Source organism: Diceros bicornis, chromosome X (genome assembly GCF_020826845.1).
Source record: "Diceros bicornis minor isolate mBicDic1 chromosome X, mDicBic1.mat.cur, whole genome shotgun sequence".
NCBI classification, from domain to species: Eukaryota; Metazoa; Chordata; class Mammalia; order Perissodactyla; family Rhinocerotidae; genus Diceros; species Diceros bicornis.
Window position 1 is genome coordinate 23,253,820 of NC_080781.1, and position 20,173 is coordinate 23,273,992.

General features: G+C 37.7%; 1 protein-coding gene across 1 annotated transcript; it reads left to right on the forward strand.

Annotated features, from left to right (window-relative positions):
• Window positions 1-2,318: 2,318 nt before the first annotated feature.
• Window positions 2,319-4,118, forward strand: LOC131400847 (DDB1- and CUL4-associated factor 8-like). The gene has a single exon (XM_058535617.1). The coding sequence runs from the start codon at window positions 2,319-2,321 to the stop codon at window positions 4,116-4,118; it is 1,800 nt and encodes a 599-aa protein (XP_058391600.1).
• The last annotated feature ends 16,055 nt before the right edge of the window (window positions 4,119-20,173 follow it).

Consider the following 20,173-nt stretch of genomic DNA (forward strand, 5'->3'; position numbering starts at 1 on the left):
AAATGAGAATGGAAATAAACCAAATAGATAGATAAATTAAAAGCAAACTTAAATGAAAAGTCAATTCATAGTCAAAGTTTACTTAATGAGAATATTAATACAATAGCATCAGGTTAAAATAACCTGATTCAGCCTCTAATACTGGAACTGTTCCTTGCAATGGGACAAAGCCAACTAATAAGACTTCCTCCCTTGGACAATGCCAGGGTCGGCATACTAGGGTTTGATGATCTAGTTTTCCTGTTTTGTGCTCCATGGCTGAACAAGACCCCTTGTTAATGAACATTATCTCTTTAAAAAAAACTACTATGCAATATATCATACATAGAAAAGTGTATATAAATGTATATGCCAGGAAATAAATAATAAAAAGAAAACAACATAACCTATATCAAGGGCAAGCAATAAATATTACTAATATATATTTTTTTTGTGTGAGGAAGATTAGCCCTGAGCTAACATCGGATGCCAATCCTCCTCTTTCTGCTGAGGAAGATTGGCCATGGGCTAACATCCGTTCCCATCTTCCTCTACTTTATATGGGACACCGCCACAGCATGGCTTGACAAGCGGTGCGTCGGTGGGTACCTCAGATCAACCTGCGAACCCGGGGCGGCCGAAGCCAGAGTGTGCGCGCTTAACCGCTATGCCACCTGGCGGCCCCTAAATATTACCAAGAATTTTTGAAGCTTCCTCTCTATCAGATTTTAACTTTCTTCTCTCCTCCAAAGGTAATAATTATCCTGAACTTTGAGTCAATATTTCCTTGCCTTTTTAAATAGTTTTATTACATATGAAAAATATAAAGATCTGCATAAAAATGAAATTATTGACTATTCTTCTTTCACTTGTGTTTTCATTCATCATTGTGTTTTTAAGATTCATCCTTGTTGATGTATTTGATATTAATTCACTAATCCTCACTTTTGTACATTATTCCATTATAGGAATATACGCTAATTTATTTACCCACGTTACTCTTGATGGGCTTTCAGGTTGCTGTGCTATTCTTTACAAATTGCTATGAATTTTATGTGTCTTTCCATTACTATTAGCCTTGGAACTATTCTCTCTCTTTAGAAGACTGTATACTCCCATGTTTAATCAATTTTGTATTGATTTTGCAATTACTCTGAGGGAAATCTTGTTTTCCTCATTCCAGCATTCTTAGTCAGCAGTTTACTGTAGCCCTTTGAAAATTTACTGTCATCACCTTAGATAATTCATTTGGAGAAGATCTGAAGTTAACACAGCAATGCCAATTAACTGCCTCTGAAGAGCTGTTTTCTTTTCCTAAATATCTCTCTAACATATTTTGGGAGATATTTAAAATATTTTGATAGTTCTATAACATCACAGAAGAATTTTTTTAAATAAAATTGTATTGGTGTTCTGTTCCCTAAGTACCTTAAATTGAACTAACTCCAAATAAATGCATAGAATCCCTAATGGGAAAAGAAAAAGGTGTGCTTCTATCTCAAATTAGTGAAGCAGCTACTCATTTCAATGTCTACTTTAAATTGACCAGTTGATTTCAGCCTTGATTACATTGAGGGACGAAATGACTCTTCTCACTAAGAAAGCCTGCCAGATGTAACAAATAAAAATACAGGACACACAGTTAAATTTGCATTTCAGATAAACAATGACTATTTTTTTAGTAGAAGTATGTCTAATACAATATTTGGGATGTACTCATACTAAAAAAGAATTCATTTTTTAAAAATCTAAAATGCAATTAACTAGGCATTGTGTACTTTATCTGTCAACCCTATGCCATTTCTATCAATTAGAGCTGTTAAGGTTTCCCTCAAGCTGTTTGATTTGCTGAAGACATTTCTTGTATGTCAGGAACTCACTAGCTGTGGGGACCTTAGCAATCTTTCATTGCGTTTGCCTATTTCTTCATTTCATACCGTACATTATCTTCAAGCAAAGCACTGAGAGCCTTATCATGACTGTTTTGGCTAAGGAGGATAGCTTTTGCTAATATTTCTAGAAGATTCTATTAGAATAACAATGTTTTCCAGAGTGCAACATGTTTCAACCTTGAAAAGAACAGTATGCGCAACCGCTGAAATCTGAGTAGTCTTGAAATATCGTGAGATGATAGACGAGAAGAAGTCTTTTGAACCTCACCAGCTGCCATACTTGCAACGGCCACAACCGGATATTGCCCCTCCCTCTTTGGCCTACGTCGTTGGCGTCTTGCCGCTAGGCCTACCATTTTCTTCACCACCGAGGGCAAGCCTGGTCATTTTTCCAGGCTTGTAAGGCTTTTCCTCACTACATACCGGCTACAGCAAACATCATTCAAAATGTCTGGCAACGGGAGCAGCAGAAACGGCGGACCAGACTCAGGGAATAGAAGCCTGCGCTGTAGTCCGGAGGAGCCGTCTGGAGCGGAGGCCAGGGGGGAGACATCCTCAGATATTGAAATGAGCTTGAGATTGACCAGAGATGGTGGCGGTGGTGTCCCCAGCTTTGCAGGCACAGAAAGTCAAAGCACCGAGACGGAAAATTCAAGTGAAGACTTTCAAAGGATGGAAGACATTGACCGTTTCCTCCTCAATGATGAAAACCTAATCCATTACTGCTTAGAAGAAGAGGTGCCAGGAGAGGAAGAAGAGGGCGACGAGGAAGAAGAGGAGGAAGAGGAAGAAGAGGAGGAGGAGGAGGAAATGGCAGAAGAACAGTCTCAGGTACAGTGCAACCATGATCAGTATTTCTCAGATAAGGATCGGGCCCTGGAGAACTGGATGTCCTCAGAGACATCTGCCCTGCCCCGCCCTCGCTGGCAAGTCCTTACTGCTCTTCGAGAGCGGCAGCTGGGTTCAAGTGCCCGCTTTGTATATGAGGCATGTGGGGCAAGGGTCTTTGTGCAGCGTTTCCACCTGCAGTGTGAGCTTAAAGGCCATAATGGTTGTGTCAATACTGTGCACTTTAACCAGTGTGGCACCTGGCTGGCCAGCAGCAGTGATGACCTTAGAGTGATAGTGTGGGACTGGATGCGTCAGCAGCCAGTACTGGACTTTGAGAGTGGCCACAGAAGTAATGTCTTTCAAGCCAAGTTCCTTTCCAACTGTGGTGATCCTACCCTGGCCATGTGTGCCCGTGATGGGCAGATACGGGTGGCAGAGCTATCTGCTACACCACACTGCAAAAATACTAAGTGTGTGGCCCAGCACAGAGGAGCCTGCCACAAGTTAGCTCTGGAGCCAGACTCCCCTAAGTTCCTAACTTCAGGCGAAGATGCAGTTGTCTTCGCCATTGACCTCAGACAAGGCCAGCCCGCTTCAAAAGTGGTGGTAACAAAAGAGAAGGAGAACAAAGTGGGACTGTATACAATCCATGTGAATCCTGCCAATACTTACCAGTTTGCAGTGGGTGGACGAGATGAATATGTAAGAATTTATGACCAGAGGAGAATTGATGAGAATGAGAATAATGGAGTACTCAAGAAATTCTGTCCTCATCACCTGGTCAACTGCAAAGCATACATCACCTGCCTTGTGTATAGCCACGATGGCACAGAGCTCCTGGCCAGTTACAATGATGAAGATATTTACCTCTTCAACTCCTCTCACTGTGATGGAGCCCAGTATGTTAAGAGATATAAGGGGCACAGAAATAATGCCACAATCAAAGGTGTCAATTTCTATGGCCCCAAAAGTGAGTTTGTGGTGAGCGGTAGTGATTGCGGGCACATCTTCTTCTGGGAGAAATCATCCTGCCAGATTGTTCAGTTCATGGAGGGGGACAAGGAAGGTATCGTGAACTGTCTTGAGCCCCATCCTTACCTACCTGTGATGGCGACCGGTGGCCTAGACCATGAGGCAAAGATCTGGGCACCCACAGCTAAAACTACCACTGAGCTTCTTGGGTTAAAGAATGTGATTAAGCACAACAAGGAGGAACGAGATGAAGATAGATTGCACCACATTGACCTGTTCAACAGCCACATGCTTTGGTTCTTCATGCGTCACCTGACGCAGAGAGGTCTTCAGCAGCGCCTGGGAGCTCCTGGAGTTGGGGCCATGGGTGCACACTTGGATGAGTCTTCCGATGCATCCGAGGGAGGAGAGAGTCAAGACCGTGCGCAGTTCCTGCCATCCTGAAGGCCTCATACCAGCTCCAGCTAGATGTCACCTCAGTAGGCTGGACTTTAAGTTTAAAATTCAGTTTAACGAATATATTTGCCTTGTCTGTGTTTTATCTATTATCCACAATAAAAACCATCTCTTCCATCTCCTTCCTCTACTTTCCTTCCTTCCTCACCTTCTTCCTTCCTCATTCCTTTCCTCTCAGATTTCTTTACTCCTCTGAATATATAAGAAATTTATTTATGCCTCTTTTCCTTTGTTCCTTTATAGCTGACCTCTAAAGTTTCCTAATTCTGGTGAAAAAAGTAATAGCCTTATTGATTGTATCGTCTCATTTCTGACACTCTGAAAACTTAGCACCTTTTTTTCATCTTTAGCAGTTTATTATAAAGTTCTCTAGTTGAGTTGAAAATTTCAGAAGTATGTTTATTCTTTAAAAGTAAGGTAAAATAAAGCAAACCATGGCCTTGTTCCTTGAATGCTGACACATGGCCATACTCACACACACACACACATGCACACACACACATACGCACACACACGCATGCACGCACACACACAGACTCTCACTCTCACAGAAAAGGAAAAGGGGAGAAAAGTTGGGTAGATAAATTCCTAGCAAGATAATTCATCCTTCTAGAATAAATAAGTTGGGGTTGTCCACGTTTTCTGAATCCATATGTTAATATTAATTTGAGTAGATGAAGTCTGGTAAGAATTAAATTTAATTGCATGACATTGTTTACTCTGTACTTTCAATTCTCTTGAAGTTTCATGGCTGAGAACTCCTACAGGATTACCTTCCAGGAAGACCTCTTGGGATAATCATCTCTTATAAGATACCTATAAGATATCTCCTATAAGATATCCTGTAAGAATTTCTAATATTTGAAAATATATATTTGAACTAACTTTAAGAATAACTTAATGTTGCAATAAAGAGTTATTTATACTTACAGATAACGGTTTGATGTCATTGGAAGAAATATCCTATTAGATAGCCATGCATTGCTTAAAATTCTCTTCGGCTGTTTATAAGAGATTAAATTGCTTTTAAAAATATTTTAAGTCGGGGGCCAGGCCCGGTGGCGCAGCAGTAAAGTGCACGCACTCTGCTTCGGCAGCCCGGGGTTCGCAGGTTTGGATCCCAGGCACGCACCGATGCACTGCTTGTCGAGCCACGCTATGGAGTGGTCCCATATCAAGTAGAGGAAGATGGGCACGGATGTTAGCCCAGGGCCGGTCTTCCTTTGCAAAAAGAGGAGGATTGGCATTGGATGTTAGCTCAGGGCTAGTCTTCCTCACAAATAATAATAATAATAATAATATTTTAAGTCTTATTTAATGTAAAATTTTGGGGGGAGATGTCCATTTACTGGACATTTTTGTTTCACACCTATTATTTGTGTTAGTGAATGCAGAGGCTTGCCTTCCCACCAACACCCCTGTGAAGTATAACGCACCCTTTGCAGATATTTGCTGGGAAAGAAGGGTATAATAAAACATCTTGTGGCCTGACAAAGGTTTTCCTTTGATAATACTCCTTAAAATGCATATTATCTCTGGCCCTTAAGAGCAGGTTGAGAAATTTACATAATGAAATTAGACTTTGGCATGGAAAATAACTTGACCAAAGTTCCTGCTCACTGAGATTCAAAGTTAGAAACAACTGCCTGGGGATCTGGAGGCCTGGGGCAGCCCCTGCCAAGATCTGCTGTCAGGAAAGGTCCTTAAAAGTCCCAAAGAACCCAGTGAGTCTGAACTAAGCACTGTGGTTTAAAACAGAACATAAAGACAACAGAGTTATAAACTAGAATCCCAAATTTGGGGCAATCTGCACAATTGGGTGGGATGTACACTAGAAACAACATTAACAATGAAAAAAAAACATTTGGAATTTCTAGTGACACTCGGTGGCAGTGAAAACCATGGCAAGAGTGGATTAATTATCCAGTTCTTTTTTTTGCCTGCTGTTTGGAAGCAGGTCTGCCACTGTGGGGGATTTGTACTGTGAACTAAAACTTTCTTCAGAGTTCCCTGTATGGTTCTGAGATTGCTTGTGCTATAAGAAGCACTGGGAGAAAGATTTGGAAGGCAAAGGCAAAGTAGTAGCCATATTATATATTCAGAAAGCAGGGGCAGGGGCACATCGTTACCTATCTACCGGCTTACTTTAGTGCAAGGCAACAGCTGGGCCCACAGCTACACCACTTCCCCCTGATATCTTCCTTCAGGTATGCCAGCTCCATGAAAAAGAGTGCCCACTTCTCCCGCAGGGCACTCAGGTCCTCAAAGTTGGAGGTTTGGAAGCAGTGAAAGATCAACACGGGTTCCAGTCTGTTCTTTTGGGTTCCTCGTGGATTCCAGTCTATCCTTGCTTCCCCCATTTCACATCTATGTCTCCTTCCCGAATGCTGTGCTGACTTCAGGCTCCAGCACCTGAAGCAATGACAGAAGCCTTATGAAGACTGCTTAACTGGCTCCCACAACTGCATACGATCAGGTTCCTATTATAAGTCACCTGTTATATGTATATCACCCCCAGTGTTTCTCTTTCTCTGTTTGAACCCTGACTGATGCAAGCACCCCCACCTGCTTTGGACTGAGTAAGTGTCCAGATTATTTGGAGAATTTGCCATTTGGAAGAGTAAAAGTCCTTTAAGGGGAAATATTGGACTTGATTAAGATAGCTAGATAGACAGATAGATAGGGAGCCAAATAATTAATTTGAAAAATAAAGTTATGATTATAGGTGAAAAATCAAGCTGGTAAAGTAGGTCCCAGAAAATGGAAGTAACTGTTACAATTTTAATTTATGCAAATATTGGTCCTATTTGCATATAGAAGAAAGCAATACTATATCACTACCAGCCTTCCATGAGATGGCGGGCAAAGCTAACAATTCTATCAAATAAGCAGGCAAAACTTCACCTTTAAATTTAATTTTTCAACACCAATTATTTTCATTCCAATATGGAATTTCTACAGGACAATTCTGTGTAGGCCCTCATGGCCTTTATGCAATATTATAATTGTCTCCTAATTATGCACAGAATTTAACTGCATAAAGTTGTGACAGATGCCAAACTATACTTTTAAAAATACATCTTCTGGCAGCCATTCCTTAAGAGGACAGGTGTGGAAAAGAATAGAGATGGAAAAAAGTGTACTGGGGCCTAATTGCTAAATGGCAAGCCAAAAAAGTTTTGGTGAGTTCTGTTAGTGCAACAGCGACCTTCAGCAGTCCCCATTCTACCATGTGAGCCAAAGCATAATGCAATACATTTATGATAGATTGGGTTTTAGCCATTCTGTGATCAACTTCTATGAACTTCACTATCATCATTTACCTGGACTTCAGTCTCTTCAACAGGAGAATGAGAGGTTCAGATTTTTAGATTTAGTTCTCAGAGCCGTATGGAGCACTTATTATATATTTCTTTACTGGAGAGTGAGAGTTCAGAGATGAATGTATGACAGTCCAGGTTCACAAGGAACTTAGTATGCTAGTTTCAAGCTGTGTTCTGGGGAGAGCTAGGGGTTTTGGATGTTTTTAGTGGGAAGGGGTTGGGAAGTTTCCTATCTTGCTGCTTTATTCAAAGTGCAATGTTTATTTTTCTTTCTTAGCTTTGGTAGCCTCTTTATCTCTAACCCCATGATATGAGCAAGGATCTATGGAAATTAGAGATACATATCTACTATCAAGTATATTCAAGTGTAATTTGTCAGTTATTCTTCGTAAAAACCGTATTTAAGTGGAGGACAGGAAGCTTAAGTTCAGAGAAGTTAACTTTCCAAAGTCATAGAGCTAAGAAGGTACAGAGTAGCAGCTCCAATAGAATTTACAACTAAATTAATCTAAAAAATAGTGGTGCATAGCATCATTGTTTTGGTGCATGGCGATTTTGTTTAGTTGACAAAAGAAATTGAGAACCCACATCTCAAGATTCTTTCATGACATTTATGACTCACCTTTCATCTATTAAGGTGGCCATAGTCTCACCTTGGATTTCTGTCAGCTATATGGCAGCCATGTTAGCAACCCAAGCCCCTGAAATTGAATGGTAGGCCTCTGAGGAGAACAACAATGAACCAAAGAAAAACAAACAATAAAATACAAAATATAAAAACAGTACATTCTGGGGTAGGGACAGTACTTCTAGCTTCACATTGATCTGGATGACATTAGCTGGAAAGGTTGTTGCTTATGAATCTCTGTCTAGAATAAAATTCAAATCACAGCTGAGCCTGAGTGATTGGTTCTTTTGATTACTCTGCTAGAAAGCTATAATGACTCAGATATTCTAGGGACTACCTTCCTCAGCTGACAGGTATGACCAACACTGTAAGGGACTGAGGCCCATGATAGGTAACCAATTAGATCTTGGATCACATAGAGAAGCCTCTCATTTCTACAGTGAGTTGCTCTCTAAGCAAGAGACAAGATTTGGGCCTTAGGTGTTATCCTCTTAAGACTAGTAAGTGGTAATTGATAGTCACACTCACGATTTTTTGTTTTTCCTGAGGAAGATTCCCCTTGAGCTAATATCTGTTGTCAATCTTCCTCTTTTTGCTTGAGGAAGATTTGCCCTGAGCTAACATCTGTGCTAATCTTCCTCTATTCTGTATGTGGGTCACCACCACAGCATGGCCGCCGATGAGTGGTGTAGGTCCGTGCCCGGGAACTGAACCTGGGCTGCCGAAGCAGAACATGCCAAACTTAATGACTAGGCCATGGGGCCGGCCTCCTCATGAACATTTTTTTAAAAGCTTGCAATTATGAATTCTCAGTGAGTAAGAGTATCTGTAAAATTTTTAAAATGTTTTTAGAAATATGAAAATAAACTTACCTTAACATCATAACATAGAACCAGATATTTGTAGGGAAAGATTTTGTTCCACATGCTTTCTCATAGTAATTCCCTCTCAAAAAATAATATATCTCTGTAGAATTTTAGGGTGGTGGAACAACTCTGTATGATACTGGAGTGGTGGATATATGATTCAGTGCATTTGTCAAAACTCATACAACTGTACACCAAAAAGAGTAAACTTTAATATATGTAAACTAAAAGAAATTCAACCAGGATGTCAAGAGATCTCAGAATGGAATACAGACTATGGCAAATGAATCTAACTCCATTACAAATGTATGACATAACCTCACTGAAGCAGGTGAGAGAAAAAGAAACTGGCTAGATAACTGTCAAATGGTGTTCTGAAGGGCAACTGTAAGGCTGAAAACAAAAAGTTCTGTACATAAAAACTGTACTTTAGCTGGCAAATTTGTTTCTCATGAGGATTCAGATTAAGTAATAATTTTCAACCTGTTTTACATATATGTCTCAGGTTGAATAAATAAGTAAATGGATGATGGATGGTGAGAACCAGGTTTCTTATTGTCAGAGAGGGAAATTATAGATAAGCAAGGAGGGAAGGCTAGATGAGCCCTGTGCTACTGAAATATAGTTGGAGATATCAGTATGAACTCACAATTAGGTTAACATAATATATATATACAGATGGATAAATGCAGAGATAATTACAGAAATGTGTGTATACATGGTTAGTATACTGACATATATTTCATAGCTCTCTCCACTGAAAGGCCCTGGGAGCAGTGACATCCCAGGAGTAATGAGCACCATCAGCACCTGTATTTTGATTTCTAATACTATTCTCCAATAAACAGAACCAGAGATCCTTGGAGAAATGGCTGATTCTAATGCTGGGGCAGGGAATATACAAGATAAACCTGGGAATATACAAGATAAATCTTGTAGTGCCAGGTAGCAAGGAAGTGGGATGAGGGTATATCAAAGTGACACTTGAAACACTTGAGAGTTCCCAATGGCCAAAGCTGGAACAATTTGACCAAAAAACCTTCAAATAATGTGGTATTACATTACAAACTAAAGTATTAGATATTTGAGGTTTTTTTTTTTTTTATGAGTCCATTCTGATATAAATAAATGAATAAATAAATAAATTGGGGAGGACGGACAAATCTCCCTACAGAATAATTCCAAACAACATAAGTAGAAACTCCCTTCATCAAGAGATGGAGTTTGATTCCCCTCCCACTTTGAGTATGGGCTGGACTTAGTATCTTGAGTCCAAAGTATAGAGTATAAAAAAAGGAAAAGGGGTACTTTACAGTAAAGAAATCCTACAAACACCACTTAACCAAGTGATAGTAATTAACATCACCAGTGATAAAGTCATAATGATGCCAAATGCCTCTAATATGGGTATTGACTTCTATGGTTATTCTTCCCCCAAACCCATAATCTTGGTCTAGCCATGAATAAAATATCAGATGACCCCAAATTGAGGAACATTCTACAAAATACCTGGCCAGTACTCTTCAAAACATTCAAGGTCATAAGAAACAAGGAAAGGCTGAGAAACTTTTACACACCAGAGGAGTCTAAGAAGACATGGTGACTAAATGCAATGTGGTATCCTGGATAAGATCTTGGAGCAGAAAAAGGACATTAGTGGACAAAGTGGTAAAATCTGAATAAAGTCTGACGTTTAGTTAATAGTAATAAACTAATGCTGGTTTCTTAGTTTTAACAAATATACCAAGGTAATGTATGATGTTAACATTAGGGGAAACTAAGTGAGGGGTATGTGGGAACTCGCTGTGTTATCTTTGAAACTTTTCTATAAATCTAAAATTATTTCAAAATAATAAAAAAAAATATTAAATGTCAAAAAATCCATGGAAAAATCCCTAACTTTAGTATCCATAATAATTCTGGTAATATTTATCATATCAGTAGAAATAATTCAGTTCCCTTGGTTTTTGAAGTCTCTGCTTATTTTGTGATTCATGCTGAGTAACTTTCATTATTTGTGACCTTTTGAAAATGTTCTTTCATCATTTCTCTGACTATTTTGTTCGATGATGTGCTTCTGGTAAGTTGCTTCTAATAAAAGTGCAATAAAAAGTGTAAATTGAAATAAAAATGAAATTTTAAAGGACAACATTTAGTAAATTCTTAAAAGAAAGAAATTTTCTTAAAGGGAGACATTTCACCAAACTAAATTGTAAAGCACTTAGTACTTAGGAACCGTGCAAAATATTCATGCATAGCTACTTTCTTTAAACGACTGATTATTTAACAGGAAACTTATCTCAGCAGTAAGGAAAGTTTTATGGACATCTTTAGAACAGAGTAGGAGTGGAAGCCAAATTTGCATTGGTTGAAGGGTATATAGGAGGAGAGAAGTAAAATGGTGAGTGTAGGCAAGTCGTTCCAGAAGTTTTGCTATGAAGAGGAAAATAAAAACGGAGTGATAGCTGGAATGAGATGTAGAATTAAGGGATCATTGTTATACTTTATTTATAAGATGAAGCATATTAGAAAAAATATATTGGCAGTAAACATCTAGGTGTGAGAAAGAAATGAATGATGTAGGAAACTGTGGAAAATGCCAGGATTCAAGCCCTTGAGGAGACATGATCGAGAAACCAGTGGAGAAATGGCCTTTCCTAGGATGAGACCAGCTAGTTTGAATTCGGTCAAGAAAATTGACATGTTTAGTGGTGGGAAGATGGGTGTGGGGAGCCTGATGTTATTGCTTTGACTTTCTGTCCTGTAAAATACGAGATAAGGCCATCAGTGCAGACTCCCGAGGGAGGGAGTTTTGCAGTTTTGAAAAGAGAGAAGACAATTGAACCTAATTTTCTCAGAAAGTGGGAAAATAAACTTCCTAGGGAAATGTAATTTTTCAAGGAATTTAGAGTTTTTAAAATAAAATTGTAACTAAAGAAATTTGCCTTGGCCATCATATTAATAACATTTTACTTGAAATTCAAATGTAGCTTGGAAGTAGGTAACAAAAAAAAACGTGCAGAAAACCCTCATGCCATTGGAGACAAAGGAGGTGCCTCTCTGATTTAGATAACAGGCATTATCATGGCATCCATGATTTCTGTGCAGCGTCAAGTCAACTTTATTTAAGATCCAATCTGGAATTTGCACCTCCCACCAAAATGCTTATAAAACTGTCTGTTGATTATATCTACACAGGTACATAGGGCAAGCTCTCACAACTTCAGTGCTATACAAATCTAGGCACTACCTAGAGTTATCAAGGAAGAAGCCTTCTGCAGAGTACCATAGTGGAGAGCAATGTTCTAGTACTCTTTTAGAAACACAGTTTCTACAACGTGGACTAAAACCTGAGAAACCTCTGTAATGAGTATTAGATGCCCTGACATGAAAAAATGACCATTTTAACACAGTCCAGGATGGTGTATAAAGAAAAAAATCAGCAAAACAGTTCCCTCAATTTCTAAGTGAGTACAGACCTGTTTTAAAGTACAGAGTGGGGTCTAATGGGGTCATCATTAAAGGCTGAAATTGTCCACTGACTATGAAGCCACTTTAGGGCAATTGCTATACTAGAGCAAAGATAATAAGCTACTGTTCTTAAGTTTAAGTGCAGGAATCACATATGAGCTTTTTTGTAAATGGTCACTTTGTTAAACTCTCATATCAGTTCTAATCATTTATTAACGGGATGCTCTCAGATAATCTATATGTACTATCATATCATTGACAATCAGTTACTCTTTAATTTATTTTTCACTAATTATACTTCATATTTCTCTTTCATCGCTTCCCGCATTTGCTGGGATCTCCTGAACAATGTCGAATGGTAGTGGTGTTGGTGAACATCCTTGTTTGTTCTTAACATTAATAGGAATGATTCTAATCTGTAATCATGGGCATTTTTTCATTTTTGGTGTATATTTGTGCCTTGACTCTTTTTTCTTGTTTATATTTTCCAAAATCTTACGTATTTTATCAATCTTTTCACAGTGCCAGCTTTTTGTTTTAGTGTAGGTAAGATTACTGGGTTTTGTCTGTTTGTTTGCTTTGAATGGTTTATTTTCTACCTAATTAATTTCTGCATTTATATTTATACTTGCTTTATTTCAATTTATTCAGGTTTTATTAATTTATTTTTTCTACTTAAAGAGAAAACTTTGTTCCTTATATTTAATTTTTGTTTTTCAAATCAAATCCATTGAACTCTATAAAACTTCTTCTGAGTGTGATTTAGGCCACATCCCATAGGTTTTAATATATAGTGTTCTCATTTTTTCCCAAACAGTATGTAATGTTAGTTATGATTTTCTCATTAAAACAAAAGTTACTTTAACTAGTTATTTTATTGTGATGATTAAAAAGTAATCCATTTTCATGGTAAAATATCCAAACTGTGGAGGCCAGTATAAAGTGCAGATTAAAATTAATTCCCCACTTATTCATACTTTGTTGTTGGAGGTGAGTAATGTTAACAACTTCTTGAACTTTTTTGCAAAACATACTTCACGTATATAAGAGGACATGACTTTTTTTTTCTTTTACATAAAAGGGGTCTGAATTAGTTATCCATAGCTGTGAAACAAATTAGCCTAAAATTTAATGGTTTAAAACAGGAAACATCTTTTTTTATTTTACATTTTCTGTGGGTTAGGAATCTGCACATGACTGAACTGTGTCCTCTATCTCAGAGTATCTCACGAGGCTTCAATGAAGGTGTCAGCCAGGGCTGCAGTCATCTCAAGGCTCAACTGGGGAAGGAGCTGCTTCTGAAGTCACTCATGTGGCTGTTGGCAGGCCTCCAGTCCTTGCTAGCTATTGGTCAGAGACAACAGCTCCTTGTCCAGTGGGTCTCTCCATAGGGCAGCTCACAACATGGTAGCCGACTTCCCTCAGAGCAAACAGGTGAGTGAAAGAGGGTGAAAAATAGATACCACAGTCTTTTTATAACCTAATCTCTGAAGCAACATCTCATCATTTCTGCCACATTCTATTCACTAAAGTGAACCACTAAACCCAACCCACTTTCAAAGGATGAATACAAAGAGGAAGGGATCATCGAGGAATGTCTTAGAGACTGCTTACCACAGGATTATGTTAGGCATTTATCCTCTCAAAAATATCTTTTACATGCTTTCATATTATTATCTATCTAATGCTTTTCAATCACCATTGGCATGATGGTTATAAAAAAGCAGTAAATAAACAAGCAAGCAAATAAATATGTAAATAAAAAATACATAAATGAGTGAGAACTCAGTTTAGTAAATATCTTTAGGTATGATTATTTAGCATATGTGAAAAGTTTATGGTTATTGACATACTCCTCAATGTCCCAACACTCGTTTCAGATTTAGCCAAGTAGTATAATGAACTAGCAATATCTTCCTGAGGATGGAACCAAAGGTCACAGAGGAAAATAGATAGGAGAATTCCTCCCACGAAGAAGAATCCAAATGGATATTTAGTAGTTAGAAGTGTAGACTTGGACTTAGAAGTAAAGTATGGTGAGAAGTACAGAATAGAAGTACAGAATAGAATACTGTAGTATAGAGGGACTGCCAGTTTTTTACCCAAAATAAATTTCCTCTTCTGTCTTGGCACAGAGCTAAACTTCATTTCCTAGCCTTCCTTTCAGGTATATGTGACCATATGACAGTGGGAATGTAAGAGGAAGCAATGTATTCCATTTCCAGACCTGGCCCATGAGAACTTCCCGGGTGTGTTTTTCCATATTCTTTTCCAGTTCTCATTGACTGGGATGAAGATGAACAGAGCTCCTACATAGGATGGGCCGTTTCCAACTAAAGACCCATGACTTTCTTTATTTCAGTCATATCTTACTTTTGCTGTCTTATTCCCTTTCTCATATTGCATAGATTCTTGGAACATCTGGCTATATCTTCCAACTTTCATTAGCTTTTCTACTATCCTTTCCAGCACTTTATTATTTTAGGATAATGTCATGATTTAATCTTCTGTCTGTCTATAAGATACTTGGTTACCATGGCCTGCTTCTACAAAGGTGATAGGTTATGAACAGGGTGGAGTTTGAAGGTAAATAATTTTATGGAAAAGGCATTGGTCTTTCTATTTAAACAAAATATCTGAAATCATAATTGTGCAAATTCTCTTGTTCCCTAATTCCCTAGCTCAAATTGGGGGATGAGGACCTAGACAAGGGGGAACATCAATTCAACAGACAGCTTCTACTGCACTATGTCAAATAATCGCCTTATTGGTTTTTCCAGGGATTTTTCCTGTTCCTTATCAACCCCTTCCAGTCATGGCACAACCTTGGATTAGTTTCCCTCCTTTGCAGCAGTTTTCCTGGTACATATGATCTAGATTACCTTATATCATTCAGTATTCCTTTACTGACTCTGTTCCACCATGGGCATTTCATATATTTTCCAGGATAATTGTAGATTTTTTTGGTAATTCTTGTACAATGTTTTCATATAATTTCCAGGATAATTGTAGATTTATTTTGGTAATTCTTGTACATTGTTTTCATATACATAGCATTTTATTAGTAACCTCTAGATCCATATTATAACAGCTCTATAGTTTGCTACATCATCATTGCAAATCCTTTCCTCTATTAAGTAGAATAATTAGCATGAGAGCCTGAAGACTTCTTATCTTTCATGGAGTAACCGTTCACATTTTTATCTCCTTTTGAGATTTTTAGAAGTTTCATGATTAGCAACACTACCACTTTAAATTGTGAAACTCTACACACTTCTTGCCACTGCCCTCCTCCAAGTGCTCATCAAGATACTTTGAAATCCCACCATCCTTTCATCAAAACAGCCCAAGATATACAAATGATTCACTTGATTTACATATTTTTTTATTTTATGAAAAACATACTCATAACTTTTTTCCTATTATGATTTTGTTTTGTTTTGTTTTCTTTTTTTCTCTCCAAATCCCCCAGTACATAGTTGCATGTCCTAGCTGCAGGTCCTTCTAGTTCTTCTACGTGGGATGCCACCTCAGCATGGCTTGATGAGCGGTGAAGAGGTTCGCGGCCAGGATCCCAACGGGTAAACCCTGGGCCGCTGAAGCTGAATGCGTGAACTCAACCGCTGCCCCACTGGGCTGGCCCCTTATGATATTTTCAATGAAGAAGATATTTATAAACCTAAGGTATGTGATGGTCATGACCCCAAGAAGATATACTCAACCCTTGCCTACTATTGTTAAGTGGGGAAATGCAGTTGGAGTTGGGAAGAGAAAATAGGTTAACACTTGCTCTATACAAATCATTTAGCTTCATTGTGCCCAATAACAAATTAGATTTAGTGCCTGTGGGACACTAAATGAGGACCTTCATTTGTTGATGTTTTCTCAGTTTGGAGGCTTCTTTTATACAATTGACTATAGCATCATGGTCAAAAGAACAAGGTTAAAAATATTTTTTAAAAAGATAACTATATGAAGATATTAAATCTGAAAAAGATAAAGTGTAAAATTACCTTTTAAATGTAAAGTTAGAGAAGTAAAGCAAGTGGAAGCAGGCCCCAAAAATGAACTGTATCTCTGTTTTATGAGTGCAAACAAGAAAACTGTTGGAAGAGTGATGAAATTGTTTGGGGCTGTAAAATCTACCTGAAGTGGCTGAGGCTGGGCATCCCATATTTAGAAAGTTCTAGGGGATTTTGATCTCCTAGATTAAATAGCCACAATGAAAGGGTGAGGTGCTGAGCTTGTGGCAATTCACCCTGAGGCACAGTCTTTATTTAAAGACCTCAAGAAGATGTTTGAAAAGGGAGAGAATAAAGCAGAAAAATTGAAATTCTTAGAGTCACACTGTTCAGATGTTAGGAAGCCTGCTGAGTCTTATAGCCTTGGGCAAGGCTGCATCCTCTGTTTTTGAGGCTGATAGGACTTCCCTGAAGAACTTCAGAAGATCATGTGGAAGAAGGTTGGTTGATGGCTATAAAAAATGGTCTTTTGGAATAAATGTCCATCTATACTTTCATTACACACGACAAAAAGGAAACCCCAGGTCATGCCGCAATCCAAAATCTTCTTAATCATTTTCTTGGCAAAATATCAAAGATAATCAACTTAATCACTTTCAGAGGTATCACTCACAAAACACGGTTATCTAAAAAATATATGAAAATGTGTTTATAAGATTTATAAAAACTTATTTAAAGGAAATCTTGCATCACTTCATATAATTACTATTTCTTTGATTTTATGATATATAAAAAGTATCAAAATTTCATTTCCAATACTTCCTCTGGCCTAATTATGGGTAGTTGATTTTCCCATATAATTACTAAAAATGAGATTTCAGATTTACTGGATTTGGGGTTTAAAAAAATTTCCTAGGAAAATTAGCATGGCAAGCCATTCTAATAATGACTATACCACATATAGGAAGAAATTTGTCCGTGTCCTTAATTATCAAACTAGGTCATAAACACACCAATTTGTTGTAGATACAGAGAAAAATACAGGATGCAGCTAAAGGTTTTAACTTTTATAAAAACTTTTAATTGTGGAAACAACAAGATACCTGTTAAGTCTTATGGGAAGAGAGTGCCATAACCACTCTCCCATCTTGATTCACTGCCTGGCTGGTGCACAAGAATGATAGCTAAGCAAGATCCTAACTTTAATACAAGGTTCCGCTCCCAACAGGCTCCAGCAAAATTTTTATTTTAGGGTAAATTTACAGAAATAGCATCACTGGGCAAAATAATATACAAAATATAAGGCTTTGTTATCCCTGTCTAAGCTGCCCTCCAGGCGTTTGTTTCGGTTTTGACTCCAATCAACAATTGTAAACATCTCTCCTTTCCTCACACTATAAACATGAAACCATATTTCGAAACTTTTCTTACAATATTTAGTTACTCTCTTTATTTTTTTGTTTCTGTCTTGATATTTTTATAATAGCCAAAATATATTGTTTCATTGGACTTATTACAATGAAAATAATCTATATTATGAAGTGAGACAAATGAAGATTGCCCTTCTCTTTCAGTCATCCCCTATGTTCTCTTTTGGGCTTATTAATGATTCTCAGAAAAAGAGAGAGACAGAGGGAGACAGAAAGACAGAGAGAAAAAGGGGGAAAAGAAGGGAGAGAGAAGGAAGGGAAAGAGGGAGGGAGGGAGGGAGGGAGGGAGGGAGGAAGGAAGGAAGGAAGGAAGGAAGGAAGGAAGGAAAAGAAAGAAAGAGTGAGTGGGCATAGCTCTACAAACAACTTCATCCTAGAACACTTGGATAGGCAAAGGATATTTTCCCCCAGGGCCATAATCCTAATGTGCAAATGGTACCCTTGATTTTCTAAACAAATTTGCTTACTGACATAGCACACCAGTCTGTCCTTATGTAAGGAATTGTAGTACATAAAATCCATAGTCTCCCATATACTTAAATACTAGACTTGGACAACCAACCATTGAAACTGCCTTCCTTGAGACAGAAAAGGGTGTCATATCATAGTATAGTCTCAGAGATGAATTCATCAGATAACATCCCTGGTCTTTCTCTACAAAGACATCTTTAGGTGACACCATTACCCATAGGGTCAAAATAAGAAAAGCCATCTAAGCTAATTTAGTTAATGATTGCAATCAGACATTCGTAAGAGAAAACCAAAATATCAGGGGCTTAAACATGATGCAAGTTTGTTTCCTCTCACTTGAACAAGTCCAAAGATAGGCAGTTCATAGCTGTTATAAAGGCTACACGATGCCCTCAATATCCCAAGCAACTCCTACCTTTATGCCTTGCCATTCTTATCTGGTGGGGAGATGATCTATGAAACCAATAAGCTAGTGTGTTCCAGGCAGGAAGGACAAAGTAGGGGAAACAAGAAGAGGGGACATCTATATCAGGAATCAAAATGTTTCCCAGAATTGCCTAGCCAACTTCTTACATCTCCTCACTTCCCCCAATGCAAGTGGCCTTGATAATTTATATATTTTAGTTGATCACATGGTCACATCTAAGCTTTGGAGTTCCTCTTAGTAAGGAGAAAGGGAAAGGAAGAATAGATACTGGGTAGACTCACTAAAAGCCAAGGTGTTTCATAAAGCAAGGAGTTCCCAGCAGTCAAGGATAGCTGAAAGATCAAGTCAGATAAAAGTGGAGAAACATCCATTAATTGTAACAACAAAAATGTTATTAGTGACCACGGCAAGGAAAAGTTCAAAGAGCGATGTGGCAGAAGTCAAAAGGAGTGAAGTCAGGATAGTACTAAGAGGCAAACAAGTGAAGACAATGGTTTTTAAATAAAAACTATTTAAAAAATAATAATTTTATAGACTGCTCAAGGGAATTTTGAGAGATGATGGGAATATTTCTGGATTGTGGTGCTGGATGCACACATTCATAAATTCACTAAAAAAAATCACTGAATTGTCACAACGTGTGAATATTATGATAAGTAAATTATACCTCAATAAAACCTAAAAATAAAAATAATGATAATAACCTTATAGAAATTTGGCTGCGAAGTAAACAAGAAAGATATGGCACCTTTTTCTTTACTGACAAATCCAAACTCTTGGTTTCATTTTTTATTTTGTTTTATTTTGGCAGTTTTTATTGGAAGCCAAATTATTTTGAAGAAATGAAAATCTTATTTCTCTTTGTCAGGGAATTAAAAAAATAAATATACTATTGTATCTATATGAGAAGATGCATGTTAGCTGAACCTATTGTGATAATCATTTCACAATATATGTAAATCAAACCATCAGGCTGCACGCCTTAAACTTATATAATGATGTATGTCAATTATTTCTCAATAAAACTGGAAAGAAAATATAAAATATGATGCAGTAAGAAATTATGAAGGTATGCGAGGTAAGATTTGAAAAATGTTTCCCTACTTGGTCTGCCATAACTACTTCCCAAAGAGCAATGCATATATCAGCCTGGTGTGTCTTTCTAAAGTTATATGTGTATTCAAGCATATACAAGGGTGGGCGCAGATTAGGTGGAACCTAAAGTTTATACAATATGATGGCCTTATTAAGAAAAAGAATACAAAATTATATGTTTATAACTAGGTTCAAAAGTATATACATATATATATATATATATAATTATTATTATTATTTTTTTGGTGAGGAAGATTGGCCCTGAGCTAACATCTGTCGCCAATCTTCCTCTTATTGCTTGAGGAAGATTGTCACTGAGCCAAAATCTGTGCCCATCTTCCTCTATTTTTTGTATGTGGGACGCCACCAC

Excerpts from the sequence above, each read along its gene's own strand:
- LOC131400847 (XM_058535617.1), top strand. The coding sequence starts at position 2,319 with ATGTCTGGCAACGGGAGCAGCAGAAACGGCGGACCAGACTCAGGGAAT.